At 46.2% G+C, this 20732-nt stretch overlaps 1 protein-coding gene across 1 annotated transcript; it reads right to left on the bottom strand.

The window, feature by feature from the left end:
- Positions 1 to 4317: 4317 nt before the first annotated feature.
- On the bottom strand, positions 4318 to 18467 carry LOC125756177 (uncharacterized). Its single transcript, XM_037659997.2, has 2 exons — positions 18269 to 18467; positions 4318 to 8036 (listed from the first exon to the last, which is right to left on the bottom strand). The coding sequence occupies exon 2, from the start codon at positions 8024 to 8026 to the stop codon at positions 5990 to 5992; it is 2037 nt and encodes a 678-aa protein (XP_037515925.1). The 5' UTR covers positions 8027 to 8036; positions 18269 to 18467; the 3' UTR covers positions 4318 to 5989.
- Between the last annotated feature and the right edge of the window lie 2265 nt (positions 18468 to 20732).

Raw genomic sequence — 20732 nt, 5'->3', positions numbered from 1 at the left:
AGTACAACATGTAACAACTTCCTTGAAATCAGGATTACCAACATGGGTGAAGATATTTATAAAATACAGAAATATAAACAACCGGGCTATAAAGCACGCTTCCACAAAGTAAAGGAAAATCCGCAAATATCAAAATCACAGACAAAGCAACTCTTCAAATATTTTTACATTTAATCTACGTTTAAGGAAGCACCAAGAACAGATAATATCATCAGGAACTGTTCTTGCAATAATCAGTGGAGCAGCTGGCAATATGCAGGTTTTTAATCGCTTTTCGTAGCATCTCTCGCGTTCGATGTCAATCGACCCTGCCGATTCCGCGTTGCGAGAGGAGAAACACAATATCAAACCCCATGACATCCGACGCCGTGCCATCAGGTGATGAGTTGATAATGAAGATGCGTAGTAATTATTATTTGACGGTCACACGTGTCGGTGGTACTGAACAAACCACTGCGCTCGAGGACAGATATAGACGGCACAATTAAATACGTCTTAGAGCAGCCTCTATCGGTAACATCCAATCAAGCATTCAATATTCAACGATACTAAAACATTCAGCCACGCGCAATGCTGAAGTTAGCGCGACACTGGCACAAAAAGCAAAGGCTCCAGTGCGCGCCAGGCATCTCCCACTCGAGTGAGAATTCCAGCGTTTCCAGCGCTTTACAATGCGCCCCTGCGTCACCACCAGTGTGCGACCAAGCTCTTTCCCAGTGGGCTCACCGAAGTGCCAGTCACATCCGAACGAGTCTTCGCAGTGCGACCCAGTGTAAAAACGTACTGGTTTCACGCTGGAGGCACTGGAACGACATCGGATTTTGCGATAGGGCTAATTAGCCATCACAGCAATGTTTTTAGACGCTAACAAGTAGGAGCACGCAGATAGGTGTTCTAATCTGTTTATAAAATCAGATTATTTGTAATGTCAAAGCAAGAAGGGATGGCAATACTGAGCCGATACAGAGCCGCTAACGTGTATTTTCTGTTATGCGTAAGACTTCATAAATATCTGTATCTAGAACTAACAGACAAGAAAGCCAAGGAAAATGTAGGGGATGTTATTTTGTAGTAATTATGATGTAAATGTGAAGAAATTAGAGTGGACGAAAAGATAACTTGCCGCCGGCAGGGTCTCGTTCTGGCACACCGGGTGCCTTCAGGTAGTATGCGAGGGATTATTGGTCGGCTGCCAGTTCATAAAAAGATCACGTGCTTCGTGACACCACCAGGCAGAAAAGAGTGTTCCACAACCGCCGTCATATAGCTACTAGCGGCGCTGACTAACACTCCTAGGTTCTAATGCACATATATACCGCATAAAATGGACGGGAGGATGACCACCGCCGTAGCTCAGTGGTAGAGCATCGGCCACGTTATTCGAAGGCCGCAGCCTCGGTCCCTGCCGGCGGCAGGTGATCTTTTCGTCCACTTTACTTTCTTCATATTTACATCAATAATTACTACAAATAACATCCCTCATACTTCCCTTGCTTTTTTTGTCTGTTAGTGCTGGTTAAAGGGACTGTCTACCGCTCGGAAAATTTTTTCTGATTGTCGTGAAAATGAAAAGATCGTTCGTCACATCGGCGGCAACGAGCATGCTTTTGCCCCATAAAAAAAAAGAAATTATATTTTTGATTTGATGTTGAAAATCGTGAAAGAATGACCGCTAGCGTCACCCTACAGCGATGTGGTCAATCTACTGGTAGGACAACAAGTCCTCGCAGGTAGACTCATTTTGCTTAAAAACAAACATGTATAACTTGAAATTGTATTTTACGCACTTGAGGCAGCTTTCAGTTGCGTCAGAGAGTAATTTTTAACACGAAAGTGTTTTATGCCGGGGTCCACCAAGTACTTCCGTCACGGTTATGACGTTGATAAAATGGACGCCAAAGGATAGAAGAGAAAAGAACTAATAGATCTGCCACTGGGAATCGAACCCACGACCTTACGGCCGCGACGGTAAGCGCCCGACGCACAACCGACCAAGCCAACTTCGCAGATGACGGGTACTTCACGAACGCGCCTTATATCTTTCACACATCCTCTTTCCCACGGTGCTCTCTGTTGGCGGTGTGGTAGGTGGGGCGGTGCGGTGCGGTGCGGTGCCGCCGTCTGTGAGATGTGGAAAGAAGTAATGCGTCACGATGGACACTAACTAGCGCTTACTCCGAGATTGCGCGCGATATTGCAGGCCATGGTTAAAGCGTCTCGATATCAGCGAGGGACACTGGCAGCGTTGGCGTCGCCGAGGGAACCTAGACGCAGTTACGGTATTTTGCCTTTCGCTTCGTGTTAGCGTGCGCCGGCTCATCGGAGTAGTGCAGCTTCCACATGCACCAACGGGATTTCTCCGCCGCCGACTACTTCGAGAGCACCGACTAACAAAATTGCTGCAATACGCGTTGCAAAAAGGACACGATTTCGACTGGCGAATGTCGTGCCTTGGTGGAGCGAGACAGAGGCCAGCGGGGCGCACGCGTTTGCGGCTCAAGCTGCGAACCTCTGCCTCCGTGTTGCTGAAGCGCAGTGTGGTAGTGTATGCATGAACACAGGCGTCGGTAACCCATTACTAGTAAGCGCACACCGTGCCGCTTAATTCTCTCCTTAATTGGCGACGTTTTGAAGAAGTGCATATCGGGTACCAGTGTTGATAATGAGCTTGTTGATGTCCTCTTTACGCGCGATTCACGATTCACTGATTCCAAATATATGTTGACAACTTCGGCTACCACAACGGTTTTCTCAAGAGCATGGGCGTTAGTCGTCGCGATGGAGCCATGCTACTAGGCGGCAACATGGGTGCATCCACGCGAAACGGTGCTATAGCTGCCAAACACCAGTAGACATTGTAGAGGCTCTCATATATCACTACACGATAAGCACAACTTCTGTGAACACACATTTTCACTTTCGTGCTATACCGATTCCTATGACGGAGGGATCAGCCATGTTTTTTTGCTTTTTTTTTTCTCACGCATCCAAACAGGCGCCGGGTGGCGCTGCTTGCGGCGCCGTCTTCGATTTTGCCTGCTTGAACTAATGCGCTATGCCATGCGGCTCTCCGCGCTGGTCGTACGCTGCGCTGTGAAGGCGTGCATTTATCGTCTCTTTTTGATAAATGAACTTGGCTTGGATTGTGGCAGCAGTGCTAAAATAAACGCATAGACTGCGATTACAGCAAAACAAGCGTTCTGTAATCGTATAATAAGGCTTCATTTAACCGCTAGCGCGCTGAAAACGACTGTCACATTCATTACAATAGTGTTCAGCGAAAATGAATTAATCCTATAGGAATCACATGTGCTTTCGGTTTTAATTTTTACTGGCACTACAATTGTCATCGCGTTTACCAACCAGTGTTGTGGGCATGTTTCACGCCAGTGGAAGAAGATTGAACGCAGATCGGAAAATTCTGTTTTAAACATTTCTATTCACTTTCCAGAGAAACCGCTGCAGGGTTGGACATTTCAGACGGTACGCTTTCTGTTGCGGTACAAAACAGAAAAGCGATAAGGGACGGTAGACAGTCCCTTCAAACCCTGTAAAACCCAGTGTATCATATATGATACATTAAAAATAATGCCTCAAAAGAGGTAATAAGCACGTCAAAGCTTGATGGAAAAGCCATTATTGCATATTTAACATGTTATAATGAAGTTACACTGAGTTATTCATTTAATCATATTAATTAATTAATTTTAATTAAGCGTAATTAAGTTATGATCGAAATAAAATTTCACCCTTTTTTTTCTTAAAATGAACTCTACACGAAGAGTAAATATAGTGAGTGTTTTTTCACAATTTTTCTGAAGGCAGAACGCCTTTTGGGCATTACAGGGGCTGTGTCTAGCGAAGAAAAACGAGCCCTTAAAATTCCCCTTCTTTCGTTCATAAATATCTGTATATTTCATGCCCAGCTACAGCAGTTATAATTGCCATGACACCGCTTCCGCATTCCTTCCATTCATCAATGTACAAAATTTCGGTGAATATCAAAATGCAACGTGTAACTTGCATCATTGTAATTGCGCAAGTTTGTTTCTGTTTGCAGTATACTGCAAACAAAAGAAATTCTTCAATATATAGTCATTAAGGTGCATAAAACTTCAGCCAGCGGCTTTACATGAACTTTATTTGAAACAAGTTAGTGCCGAAAATCCCAGAACCTAAGCACGCCATATTTAGTGCAGGCACCAATTCCTCAGGCTACCGTTATCAAGTTACCGGATGAGATAACGAAGTTGTCGAATTACCAAATAATGCCTTTATTCAATGAAAAGTCGTGGCCGTCGACACCATGAGAAGACAGACCGAAATATTTATTGCAGTCTGAAAAAAAAAGGCCATTTAAGTTTCGCTCGAGAGGTGTGCACTGTTGCGACCGGCCGTTGCAGGCACCGGAGACTCGGGAGAAAGATGCAGAGGCAGCAAGAAGAGACTGAAGGGAAACGTAACAGTGGTTTATTTACGTTGTTTACATGGCCAGCATTTCGTCTCGTGAGCCCGCGAGGGCTCATTATAAAGGGTCGCTTCTCCCCAGATCCCTAGAATGGGGAATTGCTCCAAGTTGGGACGGTCCAGTCGCCTAGGTTAACGTCATCATTCTCCCCTGGTGACACCAAGGGGGTCCTTTCTTGACATGTGAAGACCGCAGGGTGATTGGCCACACACGCGGGCAACTGGGCGCATCAAAAGGTCCGCCGCCCCGAAGTACCTATATATCTCACCGCTCGCTTAGCGGGAACGGGATGTCATCCGTGCTGGCGCCGTTGTCTCCTCAAGGACGATGTGGCGACAGGAAACCATTACGGTCGTCTCGTCGAACCTTGATGTGTCGGACTGCATGGCGCTTCACCCCCGGCTCGGGAGGGCAGTGCACGGGCTGGAAAGACTGACCGCGACTGTATGTGTGCTCTGCTAAAACGAGACTTTTTGAACTTCCCAAAGGTAGGACTGTGTATATGTCATCAACAGCCCGACTACGCCCATTGCAGGGCGGAGGCCTCTCCCATGTTCCGCCAATCGACCCGGTCCTGTGCTTGCTGCTGCCACGTTATACCCGCAAACTTCTTACTCTCATCTGCCCCCCTAACTTTCTGTCTCCCCCTCGCGCGTTTGCCTTCTCTTGGAATCCAGTCAGCTACTCTTAATGACCAGCGGTTATCTTCCCTACGCGATAAGTGTCCTGCCCATGTCCATTTCTTCTTGATTTCTACTAAGATCCCCTTAACACCCGTGTGTTCCCTGACCCACTCTGCTCTCTTCCTGACCCGTAAGGTTAAACCTATGATTTTTCTTTCCATTGCGCGCTAAGTCGTTTTCAGTTTAAGTTGAACCTTCTTTGTAAGCCTCCAGGCTACAAGGCTCCAGGCTACATATATATGTATATATTATTTTTATATCCTAACAACCAAGTGGAAAGGGGCAGCCGTCACGAAGCAATGGCGACACAACTCCGTCACTTATTTTTATTTCATTAAAAACAAAAAAAGAAAGCCGAGCAAGCAGCCTTTCGGAGCATTGTTCCATAAACAGAGAACGCAGCTTCCTCTTCGGCGCAGCGCCGATCGTAACAGCACACCCACTTTCCGATTTTTACGAGACACTTTCTTTTGTATAATGAATAACGACGTAAATGGGCCCGCCTGAGGTTAATCAATATCGGAAGCGAAGGCGGTGCATACATCTAGGTTGGTGCGCTCACTACAAACACTCACAACGTGGTCTTGGGAGGCGCGGGTTTCCGAGGTGGCACTGGGGAGCCAACTGGTGACCCTCGACCAGGCCCGGCGAGACGCCGGGGTCAGTGGGGCTCTACAAGAGGGCTCCACCCGGGATTAGCCACGTACTCTAATTTTGCAATAAAGTTTATTCTCTCTGGCGACGATGCGGAGAAGGCTGTAACAAAGCACTGCCTTCCTGTCATTCCGTCAGTCGGTTCTTGGTCTGAAGAACTGTCTTCACGCTTGAACTGGCGATGCTACACAATAGTAACTTGCGCTATTCGCTGTTTGTTTACCATGCGGCTCACAATGTCATTGCACTCGGACGACGTCTTTCCAGTAGCCTTGACGAGTGCACATATTAGAGAGTCTCGACCAGCGAGCCCACTGAATGCCTCCTCGTCCGCTGAGATACCCTGAGCATGCTTTACAGCTCGACTGAGCATACACCTGTTCCTCCACAGCAACCTCCACATATCTCGAACGTCTTCCTTATTGGGCACGCAGTCGAACGAGAAGTCGGTAAGGACGTTGTTGCCTCTAATTCCATGTACGAACCTGGCCATGTTGCGCATGTAGAGACTTCGAAACTTAATACAGTGAAGCGTGACGTTGGTATTTAGCGCGGCCTTCAAAGCACTGACAACTTCGACGGCACCTAAGCTGCATGAAAAATAGGCGGAGCATACGGTAGAATTTCGCGCCAAAGCATTCAGAATAGCAACCAGGACGCTGTTGGTTCCAATCAGTTCACGTATCTCCAGCTTTTTGAGCGTTTTCGTTGAGAGCAATAACCCGGCGATGGCTTCTGCGAAGCCCCGCTCATCAGAATGGATATTCCCAACGACCATCTCGTTAAGGAAAGTTAAACTAGACGCAGCGGCGAAAAAGGCGCGAACACTAGCAAGGGATACTTGGCGAGTCCAGCGCAGCTTAATTCGTCGCTCCCTGGGGGGCGCAGTAGTCAAGCAGACGCTGGTTCGTTCGAGACCCCACGAGTTCCACGTCACTTCCAAGCGCCCGCAAAGCTTGTTGAAGTCACAGATTTCTTCAGGCACACACCATTGATCGGGCAAGGGCACAATGCCAAGGCTGACCCTCTCGACGCAATCATTTAGTGAGAGAGCTTTAGCAAACATTTCCACTGACTGTTCGGTCAGCTTACTCTGTTCTAAGCAAAGCGTCTTCAACGACCTGTTTACACTGAGCGCTTCGGCTAGTGCATGCGCGCCAAAAGTTCCTACGCTGCTACCAGAGAAGTCCACCTCTTCTAAGGTCACGTTGTCACGGAGCAACTCTGCGAACGCCATGGCAGCAGCATCGCCGAGTTCAAGCCGCGTCAACTTCAGGACCCTAAGGTGCCGGTTCTCGGTGAACTTGTAGATGGACTCAACTGGCACTGGTAAATCACCCAGAGCGGCCTCACTGAGGCGAAGTTCGTCAAGGGTGTCGTTGTGCGCCAAACAGCGTAACACTTGGCCGACGAGCTCCCCTGTCACCCCCGACAGTGACACACTCCTTAGCGTAATGTTTTTTTGCAGAAGAGACGGAATTTGAGGAAAGGTTCTCGCCCTGCTTTTTATGGTCAGAGATAGAAGACCTGTGCATTTCCTGGTGGCGCGAGAAAGCCTGAGGGCAACTTTTTTCCCCTGTGGGCAGATACCGAGGACTAGTGCACGCAAGCGACCGCTTTTCAACACTGCCACGACGCCATCGACGCTTGCGTAGTTTAGAGTCACTCCACAAATATCTAATACTTCCAGGCTGACCATAGACCCAAGCGCAGATGTCAGAACTGCCAGGGTCTGCGTCCTCTCCGCCACGCCGCGCAGACCGAGCTTGAGGCACGCCACGCTGGATCCGCGTCGCAACGCCTCGGCGACGACAGTTGGCGCACAGAGACAAAGGACTGCGTCGAAATCCAGGTGAACTGTTCGTACGCAGCGGTGGTAGCACAAGAGCCAGTACACCAGAAAAGCCGCGTCCGAGAGTGCGGCATCAGGTAGCTCGGTACAGCCTCTCGCGACCAGAGTGACTAATGAGAGGACACCCGGGCTGTCCTCGCGCAGTTCCAGCGAGACACTCAGAAGCACGCTGTTCAGCACGAGCACCTTCGATCCTATCCAGCAGTCCGGCACACCGTCTCTTTTTCCGCAGGGCAGGAATAGATCAACGCCGCTGGCCTTCAACATCGCCAGGAAACCGTGCAACGCGGAAAGTTTCCACTGCACGTCAAGACAGGGACCTGCTTCCGCACACTTTCTGACCTCCGGAATGGGACGTCGCGCGTCCATTGTGCGTTCACTGAAAATAGGAAAGACAACGATGAGGACACATTACCATTTGTTATTAATTTGGGCTGAGACAATGGGACATTATTAGCACAGTGGCATTAGTAACAGAAACTATAAAAAGTGCACCGTCGTATACTGTCTCTATCGTCACATATAAACGAGCAGCAGAGGTGAAGACTGACACAACCCATTTGCATTACAGGGGTTCTGCAAAGCGCTGCCGATCGGTGGAATGACGTCTGCGTCTTTCTTCCTGACTTTGTTCAGAAACGATGAATCATCAACGCAAGAAGGCAGATTTGCATCCTTCTTCGCTAACTACATACAGAAGACGCCGGCTGGGCGATTTCATCGCGCACCAATTTATCGACATTATGGCGTCTTGTTTCCGTGCCGAAACTAAGGAGGTTTAAAAAATTGAAGAGATTCCCTGCCGATAGTGAGTATTGTCATTATTTCGAAATTGAATCATTTAACCACATGTGGTAGCACTAGCCGACATTAGCCAACACAAACACAACACTCGGGCAGTGGTGGCGGCGGCGGATACACAGGAGCAGCATCTGAGAAATTTTGCTCACTTTTGCAGTGCCAACTGGTAATCGAAGCTCGGAACTACGACGCGCCGTCGAAGTGCCGGCCCCCCACCCCTCCCAGGTTTCTACCGTGGAATCCACTGACGCAAGGGTCCCGGACAAGGAAATACGACGACACTGCAGAAAAACATATTCAAGCTTCAACGCACCACGTGACCTGCTGCTACCCCATCTAATCAGCTATAAACGCCTACTGCACACCGGTGATCACACTCGGGCAGTGGTGGCGGCGGCGGATACACTGGAGCAGCATCTGAGAAATTTTGCTCACTTTTGCAGGTTAGTTTGCTGTTCTGCAATTTTTTTTTTCCACACTTGTGCCCATTCCTATATTTTGCTGCTGCTCTACTGCCCGAGCAAGTGTTCCTTGTGTAACGCGTTTACTGAGAAAGTGTTGCTGAGCTTGTGCAACGCATTTACTGAGCAAGCAGGTGTTCCTTATGTATCGCGTTTACTAGCACTCTAAAGAAACTTCCTGTGCACTATCGCTTTGTAACTATTGTAACTGTGCAGCCCGTGCTTACGCCATGAGCAACGACCCTGGCGAAACGTGTCTAGCATGTTTTGAGGAATTACTGACAGATGAAGAATGCATGAAATGTGCAGAATGCGGTCTGCGTTATCATCTCGGAAAGTGCTCAGGCGTCGGCGAGCGCACGTACAAATCCAAAGACGTTGAAGCGAGGGCGAGTATGAAGTGTCAGACATGTTGCTTAACAGCGTCTCGAAGCGCTGCCACTGTTCGACAGCAGGATGGCAATGTATCCATTGCTATGAGCAGGCAGTTGGCGGACATAAGCAGAGCGCTTGCTGCGCTTACAGTAAAGGTCGATGAGATAACGAGTCTTAAAGATGCAGTGAGCAACATTGAGACATCTGTGCAACACATGTCTGACACTTATGATAAGCTTATAGAAGCTTCAAATAAACATGACAAGCAAATCGAAGCCCTACAAAAGACAGTTGATACGCTCGAAGTAGCTAATAACAAGCAAACAATTGCAGAGCTGCGCACAGAGCTGAATGCCCTAAATCAATATAGCAGAAAACAAAACATGGAAATACATGGCTTGCCTGAAACCGAACGCGAAGATTTGATGGAAAAAGTGAATCAACTGGCAAGAAGGCTCGATTTGCCGGTGCTTACAAAGAATGATGTTGATGGGCTGCATCGCATTCCCTTAAGGTCAGACAAAACCCCGGTCGTGTTCATCAGGTTTTGCAAACAGTCCACAAAAGCACTGTGGATTGCGAAGCGTAGCACTCTGAAGCAATGCATAAAGGATGTTAAGTTTTTCGACAACTTAACTGCGCAAAACAAGAGCCTATTGTGGCTCGCAATGACAAAAGCTGCGGAAGCACACTACCCGCGGTTTGTCTGGACGAAGGAATGGAAGATATTTGCTCGAAAGGAACCAAGTACTCGCGCCATCAACATCAACAACGAAAGCGACTTAGACAAAATTATCTAGAACAGACTGTGCGTTTCGTCAGAAAAGAAGTTAGTGAAAAATGGCCTATTTTTCTACTGATTGATTCCAAGAAGTGTTAAAAACTACTGGATACGGTACAAACAATAGCCTGTCCTTTTATCACTTAAATGCGCAAAGTTTAAGAAACAAGGGAGAGGAAGTCGAGGCTGAAATGAAGCAGATCAACTACGCTTTTGATTTTTTTGCTTTTACCGAGACATGGTTCCGCTCGGAGGAAGACGTCATTCAATTCACTGGCTACAAACATGTAACTCAATTCAGGAAAGAAAAACGAGGTGGGGGTGTGACCATATACACGCGCCAAAACTTATCTTTTGACATCCTGACTGATTATACGGGCGTTTTCGAAGATTTCGAATGTGTTAGCCTGTTACACCCGAACATTTTTATCATTGCGCTGTACCGCCCACCTCAAGGTAACACAAAAGCCTTTCTTCAGTTTATTGAGACATGTTTAGAAAATGCTAATTCAAATAAATGGCGTGTTATTGCACTTGGTGATTTTAATATTGGTGTTATGGGTAGATCTCCGATTCAAGCGGCCTTGACTGAAATAATGCTACTGTATGGCTGTACAAATACGATTGAGTCCCCAACACGTGTAAGCAAATCAACAGCAACAATAATAGATCTTTGCTACACGAACTTTTCTCGGGACGCGGTTTTTTCCGGAGTGTTTTCGTCTGGTATAAGTGACCACTTGCCGTTCTTTGTATTTGTCCCTTTAAGTAAAAAACGAACTACCCCTATCCACACACGTAGAACGAATGATTCCAATAATATCGCTATTTTCTGTGAGTTCCGATTGGACAGACGTCTACAATGCAACCGACCCAAATGAAGCGTACGAAAATTTCATTAGAAAGGTTATTAACCATTACAATGTCGCTTTTCCGTTATGGCAGTTAGAAAACACAGAAGGGCCCGTAAAGATTGGATAAACAAGGCTCTTTTTATGAGAATAAAAGAAAAAACTTGATGTTCGCTAAATTTCTTAAAACGAGAAGTCCCGTGATATTAGCTGAGTACAAAAAGTTTCGTAATGTGCTAAATGCTGATCTAAAAAAAGCAAAGTCGTCATTTTACAGAAAAAAGTTTTCAAACATAGGTAACAATCCTAAGCAGATCTGGGAAGGAATTAAAACTCTCATCGGCAGCAAAGCTAACACAACACCCGTCGAAATGCTGGTTAAGGGTTATCTATGACGGTGTTGCATTAGCCGACAAATTCAATGAACACTTCCTAATGACAGGTCCCTGGTGTGCGCCTTGCATTTTACGGAGCAGGACTACAAGAATACCGAGGAGTTGAGGATACTTTTGCCAACGGCTGTGCCGACAGTGTTCCCCGGTTATCCAAGCTACATGAGCACGAGGAGCACGCCTGCTCCGAGGAAGAAGCGGCGACGCTCCGAAATAGAAGCCGATAATGCGCAGTCGCGCGCCGAGTGCTCGGGCAATGCTGCTTCAAAATAACCGTTTTGTCATTAGCCAAAACGGCTCGTCAAGTGACAGCACTGAAGCCACGACGCCCAACAGCTTTGAACTAGGGAATGAAACGTGTGTGGAAATGGCATCATTTTCAGATGCATCATGTCAAACTACATTCGACCTTGTTAAACTGACAGAAGAAGCTAAACAAAATGCGCTGCTTCCAAGCGAAGATCGCTCGTATGAAAGGAGCACTGCAGGCCCTTCAAGAAAAAGTGGACGAGGCTGAGGAGCGCGCGCAGTTTTATGAAAATAACACGGACATTGCCTGTTTTATGAAGCTGCTCAATGGTGCTGCGCAAGGTGACAAGACTGCCGAGTTCGTTAGAAACCAAGTTCGCAGTTTCTCGACGAAGACCCACTACAGTGACGTCATTCTAAGGGAATGTGTAATTTAGAAGGCATGCTTCAACAAAAGTTATGAGCATGCAAGGTCCAGAAATATCTTTCAGCTCCCTTGTCGCTCAACGCTACAGAAATATGTAGGCCATTTAACAGGTGGAATCGGCGTCACTTCGTTGATAAAGGAGCGGCTGTGCATCGAAATCAAGGGTCTCACTGTAGAGCAAGATGCGTTCTGCTCCCTGATCGTTGACGAGATGGCCATACAGCAGAGGGTCATATACGACCGACAAGTCGACAAACTTTTTGGTTTCGTTGACCGTGGTGAAGAAGAGCACTCAACAGCGGTACCCCAACTGGCAAACCGATTACTATGTTTTGTAATAAGAGGCTGTCAACATCATATATTATTCCTGTCGGATATTTTTTCACGAGATGTCTGAAAGGTCACCAGCTGTTCTCTATGACCATGGAAGTGCTGAAAGTGGACTTGCGGGGCGGACGACCACGCCATGGAAGTCTGCAAAGTTTTCATCAGAAAGCTCTTACGAACGCTTCTTGCCAACTGGGCAGGAAATGTTAATATGTTTGTTGAGCGTCTCGTACGCTTGGAGCAAAAACCTCTGGCCAGGAAGGTGCTGCGCCTGTGATTCCAATAACAGAGTGATCCTTTTTGTCACGCACGTGTAATAAAGCAATTATGACTCCCCTGATGTTCAAAATGCTTTTGTTTCTAAAGTGTGAGCAACAGTCATTCCGGAAATACAACCGCACCTGTCAATGAGCGACTCTCCTGTTGAATAAATAACTGTAGCACAAACATACATTATCGAGGGTGAACAGCGAAACGGCAACAAAAGAGAGAAAACATGACGCGAAAAATCGCAACTCGCACGAGCGACCACATCAGATAAAACTAACACTTGCTATATTTAAATTGAAGCATCGCCGGCGCACATTCGGTAGGACGATTACCAATATAGTTAACGCTATAGCAAGTTTATTGTAACTCTTTAAAAACTAACAAGCGCATAGCAGCTGCGCTGTCGAGCCGCGATCCGCCGCAATAATTCCGGCGCTCTCGCTTTCGGTTTCCCCAGAGGCTCCCCCACTGGTGGCGCCGCGGCGGCAGCCAGGAGCACTAGGCCCGCGACGCAGTATCCGCTTCACGCGGCAGGCCGCACCGTGTGTTTTTCATCGAGCGGCCGTGCTCTAACCACTGAATGGAGGTCAGTGGCTCTAACGGACCGTAGAGTTGCTGTATATGCTACCTTTATGCTACATAAAGGTAGCATATACAGTAACTCTAACGGATGGATGGATGCTATGAGCGTCCCCTTTAAAACGGGGCGGTGACATGTCTGCCACCAGGCTCGAAGAAAAAAAAAAAAAAAAAAAGAAGCTTCCTTGTTTCATGTTGGCCTAATACCTTATCTACATTGATTAAATCTATGTTATTATACCAAAAAATATAAATTCACGGTCCATCTCTCTGCCTCTTAAGGCAGAATGACCTTATTTTTCCCCCATTATTTATTTTTGTTCTTTATCTCTACTTTTCTGCCACCAATACTCTAACCGTCTCTTACTTATTTCTATCGCGGACGTGTTCAGCTTTCCATTGTTGTCCCTAAAACCCAAGGCTTCATGTAGACTCGTGCCCACACGTATACCTGGGTGAATATCGCCACATTCAATCAGTACATGTTCCATCGTTTCCTTAGTTCCCCCGCAGCATGTACATTGTTCTTCTTCGTTACTAAATCTCGCTTTATAACTACGCGTTCTAAGGCAGCCCGACCTTGCTTCAAACAGTAAAGCGCTTCCCCTTGAATTATCGTAAAACCTTTCCCTCCTTATTTCGTTTTTTCCTTTTCGGTAGTTACTCAGAGCCGGCTTCTTTTCCATCGCTGTCATCCAATAAGTCCTCTCCGCCTCTCTGACCTTCCGCTTAATGCTCCTTGTTGCCATATCGCCCGCACTGCCAGCCGTATATTTACTGGTGAGCCTCCTAGTTCTTTTTCTCCACTGCGTGTCAACGCTTTTTCTATACAAATACCTGAAAACCTTCTCTGCCCATCTACTCTCCTTCATTTTCCTCAGCCTCTCTTCGAATCTCATTTTGCTCTGCGCTTCCCTCACTTCAAAGCCTGTCCATCCCATATCACCCTTTACCGCCTCATTTGTCGTCTTCCCGTGAGCGCCCAACGCGAGGCGGCCCACCGTCCTTTGATTTACATCCATTCCTGATTGCACCTCTGACTTCATGCACACCACTGAGTTCCCAAATGTAAGCCCCGGAACCATCACACCCTTCCACAGCCCTCGAAGCACCTCGTACCTATTGTATCCCCATAAAGCTCTGTGCTTCATAATTGCAGCATTCCTCTTTCCCTTTGCTACCGATGCTTTCTCTTGTACCTCCATATATCTATCCCCCTCATTTACCCATACTCCGAGGTACTTGTACTCGCTTACCCTCGGTATTTTTTGGCCCTGTATTAATACCGTATGGTCTCCGTGATCATTGAATACCATCAATCCACATTTTGTTGCACTAAATCCTAGTCCTAGAGCCTCACACTCCCTTCCGCATATATCTGCCAGTCGCTGTATATCATCTTGACTGTCCGCAAATAAGACAATATCATCAGCATAAAATAGACCTGGAAGCTTCTGCTCAACCATCGCTCCGACCTGTTTGTGTGACAAATTAAATCCAATGTTGCTACCTTCTAGCGCTTTTTCCATCCTCGCCATGTACAGCATGAATAACAGCGGGGACAAAGGGCATCCCTGTCTCAGCCCCTTGCTGATTTCAACGCTGTCCTTGCTACTTATTCCTTCCCATTTTATACAAACTGTATTTTCTCGGTATATTTCCCTCAAAAGCTGTATACAGTCGTCACCTATGCCCACTTCTTTCAGTATATCCCACAAAATTTCCTGATTAACGTTGTCATACGCCCCGGTAATATCTAGATAAGCTACGTATAAGGGCCTGTTTTCTATTTTCGATATTTCTATACACTGGGTAAGAACAAACAGATTATCGTCTAACCGCCTGTCGATTCGAAATCCATTCTGAAGTTCTCCCAAAATATCATTTTGTTCTACCCACGCTTCTATTTTTAATTTTACTGCCTGCATCGCCAACCTGTATAGCACCGATGTAATTGTTAGCGGTCTATACGAGCGAATGTTATCCTTTTCTCCCTTGCCTTTATAGATTAAGTTCATTCTACTTTTTCTCCAACTGTCTGGTATTTCCCTCTCCTGTAAGCACTTTTTTACGGCTTTCAGCAGTGCTTCTTTAGTGTTATGTCCGAGTTCGTTAATGAGGCTGACGGGAACCCCATCTAAGCCCGGAGTAGTGCGCTTAGGAATTTTTCCTTCGGCCTTCTTCCAATTGAAATTCTCTAGTACTACATCTTCGTCGGTTGCACTCCTTTGCGTACTTTTACTCACCGGGGGAATCCCCTGGGGGACCTTTTTAAACGAATCGGCTGTTATCTTTCGGATGTAACCTAGCGCTTCATATCCTTCCAATTTATTTCCTCCTTCATCTACCATATGTTGTTGCATTGTGACAGACTTCCTACCCAGCGCTTTTAGGTGGCTCCAAAATATCCTAGGCGCGGCCTTCTTCTTTTCGCGAATCTCTGTCATCCAGCGATCACTTTCACCTTTAATTTTTGCCTCGACTAATTTCTGCACAATGGATTTTTGCTCTAAATATATTTCCCATATTTGGTTGACTTCGTCCTGTGGCCGCTTCTCCTTTTTTGCCTTTCTGTGCTCCCGTGATGCCTGACGTCGCATCTCGATCGCTTCCCGGATTTCTTTGTTCCACCAACTTTTTGGCTTTTTCTTTCCTTTCCAACAAATAGTTTTCTTCTCTATTTCCATTTCTTTCGTGATTACATGTAGCAGCTCACTATACTTCCAGTCTTTGCCTGGTAGTTCGTCTACTTTTTCCTCGACTCTTGCGGCTATATTTGTTATTTGTTTGTCATTTAGATACGAGCTGCCAAACTTTGATTCTATGTTCTTATTTTCAGTCTTATATCCCATTTGTAATATTATGCGTTTATGATCACTACCTAAGCTGTTAATGCCTTCTTCGTCTATTCTCATCTCTCTAAGTTTGTCATATATTCCTTCTGTCATGAGACAGTAATCAATGCTCGATTGCCTGTTTCTGACTTCCCACGTGATCTGCCCCTCACACTTAGGCCCCACGTTAACTATCTCAAGACTATGTTGCTCGCAGAGATCTAGCAATAACTTGCCATTGGTGTCTGAATATCCGTCAAGGTCATGAATGTGAGCGTTCATGTCCCCTAGAAGGATTATCTCGGCATCATGACCAAATTCTTTAATATCGGTGCTTATGCATTTCACTATCTCCAGATTCTTTTCTCTGCAGTTATTGCCTGTCCACAAGTAAGCTACACCTAGCCACGTTTTCTTTCCACCTACTGTGCCCGAAACCCACATGTGCTCTGGACACGTTTGTTTCACTCTCTCCCATTTTGTTCTGCTATGAATTAGCATTCCAACCCCCCCACCTCTCCTTTCTGATGTGATCCTGTTACATCCTTCCCAAACATAATTTTCAATGTGTGGTGGCTCTTCCAAGTCTCTAAGGTGTGTTTCTGTAACCGCATAAACACCTATCTGTTCCTTGTTTAACTGTCCCTCAATCTCTAACCATTTTGCCTTTTTTCTGCCACCCTGCATGTTAATGTAACTAATTGCAACACGCGCCTTCTCCCTTCTTTTACCTTTTCTCTGCTTTTTCGCTATACTACCTGTCAAAGAGTCCCCCTGGTTGTTTTCCTCATTACAAGCTACCATGGGCACCGAAGGGCCCGCGTGCCCCCCAAAAAAGCTACTGCGCGTCCTGCAAGACGCCAACCCACCTCATGGCCAAGCCTCCTATCGAAGTGTATTCCGTCTCTTCGAAAACCACCCCACCTGTGCACCTCTCTGTTTATTTCCACTACCTCGATGCCTTTCTCTCTACTCATCTGCCATATCTCTTTGTTTGCGTCGACAACCGCTCTTTGCAGGTTGCCGTCACGCACCGGTACCTCCGGTATTGTGCATACCACTATCTGCACCTGAGGGGAAATGGCGCGCATGTCATCGACCCCTTTCGCCAATGTGGTCGCTAGTTCGGCTGATTCGTTACTCAACACGTCGTTTAGACCTCCCGCGATTATCACGAGGTTACGTCCATTAGACTTAGCTGCGAGTTTTGCGTTAGCTTGTCTCATCACTGATCCCAGCCTATGGCCCGGGAACTTTCCTATTAAAACTCGTTTGTCGCCTCTCACCCTTTCCTTGACTGCTTCTGCGCATGTAGCTAAATTCGAGTCCCCGGCGATTATCACGTGATCCGACTTTTCTGGTGGACTCTCCCGCACCTGGCCACTGCACCTGTTACTAGCGCGTGCTACTGCTGTTGTTTTGTCCCCTCCCGTTCCCATGACTACTTCGCGGAAGGTGGGTCCTGTGTCCCTTGCACCTGTCTTTTCCAAACCTGTTTCCCCCTTCGCGCCTACCACTGTGGGGGTCGATGCCCCATTTTTCCCGCTGTCGCCTGCTTCCCTGTTCCCCGTGGCTACATTTGCTGGCATGGCTACCTTTGCCAATCCCTCCTCGGCTGACTTAAGCCTTTCCGCCATAGCCATCGTTTTTTCCCGCTCTGTCGCTACCGCTTTCTCCAGCTCGGAGATTCTCACCTTGAGCTCATTCTGGGCGGCCATCATTATTTCCATCTTCGCCTCTAACTCGCATTGCTTACACTTGTCGTCAGCTCTCTCTGTCGTCTCATCCTCACAAACCTCTATTTTCCGCCCCATTCCGCATCCTGAACACTTTACGGTCTTTTTGACCATGGCTATAGAGCATTCACGCGGCAGATTAGATACACTTAAAGCCAAATGATATCACAAAACTCCGCAAGTATGTTACACTTCAAAGCACCTGTGCACCTTTCAGCCACGTGGTGGCCAAAAAAACAAAAAACGGACCGATACTGCAAGCGCCATCTGTGTATAGCGCGCGAAAACTTACGTTCGCCAAAATTGTCGTGAACTGGAAAGAAACCAGGCAACACTGTCCCTTCTCTGTGCACGTCTGCGAACATTATTTGTCAAAACGTCGTCAGAACTAGTCAGAACTATTCTAGTTCACTGTAATCAGAACGTTTCATAGCCGTACGTCCCACCCTAGCCAAGGCAAATCGAACAGTAGTAATTGAACACATGAGAGGAAGTTAACGTGCGAGTCTACGCTTGGCGGTTACTCACCGTTCAGGACAGTCCAAGGCGGGCGCGACTGATCAGGAAAAGCAGCTCTGGCAATACGTCACAGTGATGAGAAATGGCAAAGCGTTTGCTGCTTGGCACGACATCGCACAACCGGAGACGTTCGTGCTTGTACCACCAGAGAACACCCATACACTTGTACCACTTCGCGAAGAACGTTTCGTTGGTTTCGTACGCCTGCACCATGGATGGCCAGCACGGAGCGACCGTAGCAGCTGACCACGCATGCGCCCGAGAGATAACCAAGTTTCGGTTTTGTGATTACGGCGATTCGGTTCTTGTTTTGATCAAACAAAGCAAGTTAACAGACGCGTCTTTTTTTTTTTTTTCCCCCGCCTGGAACCTCTAACGCCATTTCTGCCATTCTCTGAAGAAACTTGATCCATCCTCATGCGTGTAGCGTTCGCGGGAAACACGCACGACTTCGCACATTGCACAGCTTTCGTCCGGGTAATGGATGCGAAATAAAATCGTGGGGTTTACATATCGCAGTCCAAATTTGTAGCTGTCAGCATCGATTGCTAACAGCTACATTACATTCAGGAGCACTGGTGCTGCATAAAAAAAGTGTTATATTAAACAGATTGCTGACAGAGCAAAAGTTGACCATGTCATTACCGCCTTCATTTCGGTACCCCAAATCAAGTTTGCCAATATCCTGGTGCTCCTTCGTCACGAACTTCCATGTGGAAATCGCCAAAGATATACAGCACATTGTTTATTGACGTTTTCGCTATGCATCATCTTGCAGATGGCTATAAATTTCTTAAATTTCTTCATAAGCTTCCGAAGTTCGGGTATTTAAACAAGGGTTTAGTATGTTGGGCGACCTTTTGTCCCAAAGAGAATTATGTTATTGCTTACTGGGTTACTGCATAATACTTCATTTTTACTGCCTCACTTACTATAAATGCTATGGCATTCTGCTTTCATTGTTTCACTGCCAGAGTAAAAAAAAAAAAATCACCAAATCTTTTTAAGTACGCAATGATGTAAAATGCAGCGCTAGGACGAATACAAAAGGACAAGATGACAGGACACGCACTAGCACATGTCCTGTCTACTTTCTTGTCCTTTTGTATTCGTCCTAGCGCTGCCTTTTACATCATTTTGAATCCAAACCAACCCGCCAATCTATCTGTTATTCTGCAATGCTTTGGAAGTATCCTGTCATGTGCCTGTCCATTTCAGCTTGCTAATCCTTAATAGAACAGATATATTTTTTTCTTCCCACCTGTCCTTTGATTCCTAAACTTCCTCCATACATACTTCTAACATTCCAAGTGCCTCGTACTAAAGCTCTTGGATTATTGGACTCATTTTTTTTTTTTAATCCCTTGATTTCACAAAGGCTCCGAGCGATAAATACCATAGCATAAACTACTTGTCGATACAGCTCTTAACAACTTCCAGTAGAGGATGCCTTCAAACCTGAGGGCTCCAGCAACTTGGCTTTCTTCACAATGTTCCTACTCACTATGTTTTATAGGTAGGGCTCCGTGTTTTCGGAGTTTATTTTTCTTGAAATTTGGAGGGTGTTTTTCGGAGTTTATTTTCTTGGCGGAAATTCGGCGTTTATATATCAGAGTTTATTTCTCGTAAATTTCCAATTCACCGAATTTTGGTGTTTAGTTTTACATTACAAGTTGTTGCAATGCATTCTTATTAATCTTATTTCCAATGAAAGTATGCTGCATTGTTGCTGATAATCTTGTTTTTCCATCCTTTCATTTCTTGTCACTTCCTGTTCATTCACCCTGTTAATAGGCTGTCGATGTGCACTGCTGTGCACTCGCCACAATGTACTATTGGGGGGAGCAGGAGCTAGTCAAGCTGCTTCTCAGCTTTTTCTCCCAGCCTCCCTCATCTTCTTGATGAAAAATAAAGGACTCATTATTATTATTATTATTATTATTATTATTATTATTATTATTCTCAATATTCCGAAATCTTAGATGAAATGATATCTGAACACAAGAACATGTCAACACACTAATTGTATTTTAGATATCTCGAAGATTTGAATGCACAAACACATATACATACAAGCACAAATACTTGACTACAAAACACCTAAGTCTGTTTGTATTACAACCTTAAAGCTTGCTGTAATAGACGCAAGCATACTCTACGAGGTTGCCGCCACTGATGGAGGTGCGCTCCTCTCAATTGATGATTGTCAGCTTTGAAAATGCCCTCTGAACATTGAAAATGCCCTTTTAAAATCAGAGCTTAACAGATAAATCCGAATTGTCAAAAATTTTACTGGCGAGTGCTTATTGCATTTTTTTCGAATTTGTCCAAAAACACTGAGCCCTATTTATGGGCAATGAGTAAGGGACTAGTTTGCCATTGCTTTTTTCCCTTGCCATGTCACCGCTGCTAAAACACGTGCGAGTGTTTGTCCAGCTGTTCAACCAATGTTACTCACCGTGACATTACGGTC

This window comes from Rhipicephalus sanguineus, chromosome 5 (genome assembly GCF_013339695.2).
Source record: "Rhipicephalus sanguineus isolate Rsan-2018 chromosome 5, BIME_Rsan_1.4, whole genome shotgun sequence".
Taxonomy (NCBI): Eukaryota; Metazoa; Arthropoda; class Arachnida; order Ixodida; family Ixodidae; genus Rhipicephalus; species Rhipicephalus sanguineus.
Note: the sequence above shows the minus strand (reverse complement) of the source record. Positions and strands in the feature narration are given on the sequence as shown.